The 3,582-nt window shown below is 35.1% G+C and overlaps 1 protein-coding gene across 1 annotated transcript in view; it reads right to left on the bottom strand.

Annotated features, from left to right (window-relative positions):
- Positions 1 to 3,020, bottom strand: part of LOC111623966 (synaptic functional regulator FMR1-like) — a 95,975-nt gene extending 92,955 nt beyond the window's left edge. Inside the window, exon 1 of the mRNA XM_023366707.1 lies at positions 2,867 to 3,020. Coding sequence (XP_023222475.1) covers positions 2,867 to 2,964 — 98 coding nt within the window. The 5' untranslated portion in view covers positions 2,965 to 3,020. The remainder of the gene's footprint in view (positions 1 to 2,866) is intronic.
- Between the last annotated feature and the right edge of the window lie 562 nt (positions 3,021 to 3,582).

The following is a 3,582-nucleotide window of genomic DNA, read 5'->3' as shown; positions in this document are numbered from 1 at the left end:
AATAAAAAAAAAAAAGTTTGCAGAAGGTAGGATCGAACCTAGGTCGCACCGCATTGCAGGCGAGTACGCTACGGACTGAGCCACTTCGCTGTACTACCATAAGGTAGAATCGATCGGTATATAAGCTGCGCTTAAAATTTTAGAGCCTTTTTTCTCGGAATCTTCTGGCTAGTGCGCTTTACAATTCTTCTGGGTGGACACCCTTGAGGTATACTATGAACCTGCCAAGTCTCATCCCGAACTGAATTTCCGAGACCGTAAGGTCCCCTTGTAAAATGATGTTTTTGAAGTATGATCATTGCATCCATATTTCATGCAATACAATCTTATAAGCTAGAACTGAAATGCCAGTCCAATGAATGACATCACCCATCATCCCTGACTTAAAAAAACTGCACCAGAAACCTCAAAAAGTAAAAGTAATGTTAATAGTGGCATATGATGAAGAGAATCTATCATGCAATTCCTTGGGGCCAGACTGCAAATGCCGCATACTACTGTAAGTACTGTACCTGGATCATCATCTTTGTCCTACAGTATGGAGGAAACAGCATTTCCACATACATGCTTCCATTTTCTTGCATGACAATACTCACCATCACATTGCTGCTCCTGTGAGGGAGTTGTTAAAACAATGGAGATGGGAGGTACTTGAACATATTCCCAATATGGACCCCAAGACTTAAATCTCTTCCCCACACTAAAGCATTAATTTCCATACAGGAGATACCATTCTTTGAGAAATAGGTTACTCATTCAAGGACATAAACATAGTGGTGCCACTGGTGTGTAGTGCCTTCCATGTGTGTGACAGAAGGTGATAAATATGGCAGGGGATTATATTAAAGAAATGTAATGTTATTCCATTTCTTCAATATATAATTTGTTATAAATGAATATAACAAATATGTTGCCACTATTTTCTTCTAGCCTATGTGTGTGTATATACAAGGTCTGTTCAAAAAGTATCGGACCTTTGGTCGGCAAAAATAAATTTATTGACTTTGAGGTACAAAACCCTAATCCCCTTCAAAGCAGTCTCCTTGGTAATGTATACACTTCTCCCAGCGTTCCTGCCATTGCTGGAAACACTGCTGGAACGCATCTTTTGGAATGGTTATCAGCCGGTCCGTCGCATTTCGCATGATGTCTTCTCTCGACTAAATTTGGGTTCCTTTTAGCGGCATTTTCAGCTTGAGAAATAGCCAAAGGTCACACGGAGCCATGTGGAGAGAGTACGGAGCGTGACGAACCACAGGAGTATTGTGTTTGGCGACGAAAGCCCGAATCAGATGCGCAGAATGGGCGGATGCGTTATCACGATGGAGCTGCCAAGTTTTGATCGACCACAGATCCGGTCGTTTGCGTCGCACTGTATCGGAAAGACGACGAAGGACCTCCTGGTAGTACTCCTTTGCGATGGTTTGGCCTTGTGGTGCGTACTCACGACACACCACCCCACGAGAGTCGAAAAAACTGTCAACATGACCTTTGATATTGCTGCGGACCTGCCGCGCTTTTTTTGGCCTCGAGGATCGTCCCCGAAAGCCTGCTGAATCTTGCGAATGGTTTACACTCGGGTATCGCCAAGGTTTTTGGCAAAATTTGATGTAATATCGCTGCTCACGTTGTTCAGTCATTTTCCAGCTTAGTGAAATCCGACGAGAGCGCACTACATGACCTCACTCATACGCCGATTGCCAACGACTGACGCTTCCTGCAGGCGGGAAAAAATTCAGGGCTGTGCATGACTGTCCCCTCCACAACTCCACCGAAGGAGGCCTCTCTCGCATCATTGGTTTACGCGGAAAAAAATAAGGTCCGATACTTTTTGAACAGACCTTGTATCATTCTAAATATCAAGAGGTTAAAGAACATTATATATACTACTGAATTCTTAGGTTTATGATTAAAGTTTTACATTATTATAAAAGTATTTAATAAAACATCAACACATTCAAAAACAGATATATATTTAATAAATGTTTTAAATTAGCAAAAATATTTTACCCAACTTACATTATTTTTTAATTGTTAGGATCTTATAAAAATAAAAATAAAAACTAAAATCTTTAAAGTATTTAATATTTCTGGATATTTTATATTTCCAGCTGCAAAACACAAATTTTAAATATTCAATTATGATTAATTTCTTCAAATTATGGCAAGTTTCTATATTTCAATAATTTAACAATGGCAATACTGTTTTTATTTATAGAATTATTTTTGATGAAGAGTCATATTGAGATTTATAATAAATACATGTATGCAATCAAATATATAAAAGTACAGTAGAGTCTCTATAATCTGACATGTATCTGACTGGCAGATGTTGGATTACAGCAGACTGTTGGATTACTGGATTTCGTATGTATTGTACTGTACATAATGGATAGTAAAAAACACGCTTGATTCACAGGTTAGTTTATCATATTAATCATGATTGACTGTTTTGCTGACTGCAGGTGCAACAAACAATTAGCGACTGGCACTATACACATGTCACTCTCTTTGTAGCATGCATCGTCAAGTAATGATACAAAAATTGTGCACACACTGCAAGACAGTGTGTTAGATTACTGGATGTGTCAGAATGGTAAGTGATAGACTATAGAAACTACTGTATAAAAATGTTATTAGTATTAGTATTACAAGCATTCTCTCAAAATAGTAAACTGATATTATACAATGCTAATTATAGGCTATTTAAATATAATGTTTCTTTATTTAGGTAACTTTAGAGAAAATTTGTTTTATTTCATCATTATCAAAACAAATTAACAAAATTTAATGCACAAGATCAAAAAATATATATATATATATATATGTAATATTTTAAATTGTATTTAAAGAAAATAATGCTTACTTTGAGTTTTTGAATCTTAATCGATCACTAGGAACAATTTCCGTATATGTTGTTTCCCAACCAATGTATTCTACTACATGAAAATCTCCTTTTGTCATTTTTACTAAGGCTTTCCACCAACCACATGCTTCTTGTTCATTTGCTCGAGAATAAACCTAAAATACCAAATAATTAAAACTCAATTTTTGCATACTTACGATGAAATATTTTAAACTTTACTATTTAAAGATAAATTGTACCATTTATACCATTGTAGTTTAACATTTAAATCTCAATTTTTTCAAAATAATTTTAAAAATATCAACTAATTTCTTAATTTGTTTCAGTTCAACTTTTTGAAGAAATAAAAACACAAATTTACTATTTGTAAGGTTACTTTTTAAGGTATATCCAGATATAATAATTATTCAATATATAATCAACTAAAAAATCAATTAACACACTAATGATAATTATTTCTCAGAGTAATAATAATTGCCAATGTGTGTAAATTGAGATCAATAAAATACCTTTTGTCATTGTGTAGTGCAATTTATTAATTCCAATTTGCAATGAGAAATAATCTTAATTAATACAGTAAAATTTATACAGTAAAATACAGTACAGTAATACCCCGACTTACGCGAACCCGGAGTTACGCGATTTTCAAATCTCGTCAATTTGTCTTTTGTTTGAGCGCCACGCAACCCTTGATTACTCACTCCCCCCACACTATT

Source organism: Centruroides sculpturatus, unplaced genomic scaffold (genome assembly GCF_000671375.1).
Source record: "Centruroides sculpturatus isolate CEXI.00-Female unplaced genomic scaffold, Cexi_2.0 scaffold409, whole genome shotgun sequence".
Lineage (NCBI taxonomy): Eukaryota > Metazoa > Arthropoda > Arachnida > Scorpiones > Buthidae > Centruroides > Centruroides sculpturatus.
This window is presented reverse-complemented; position numbering and strand designations above follow the sequence as displayed.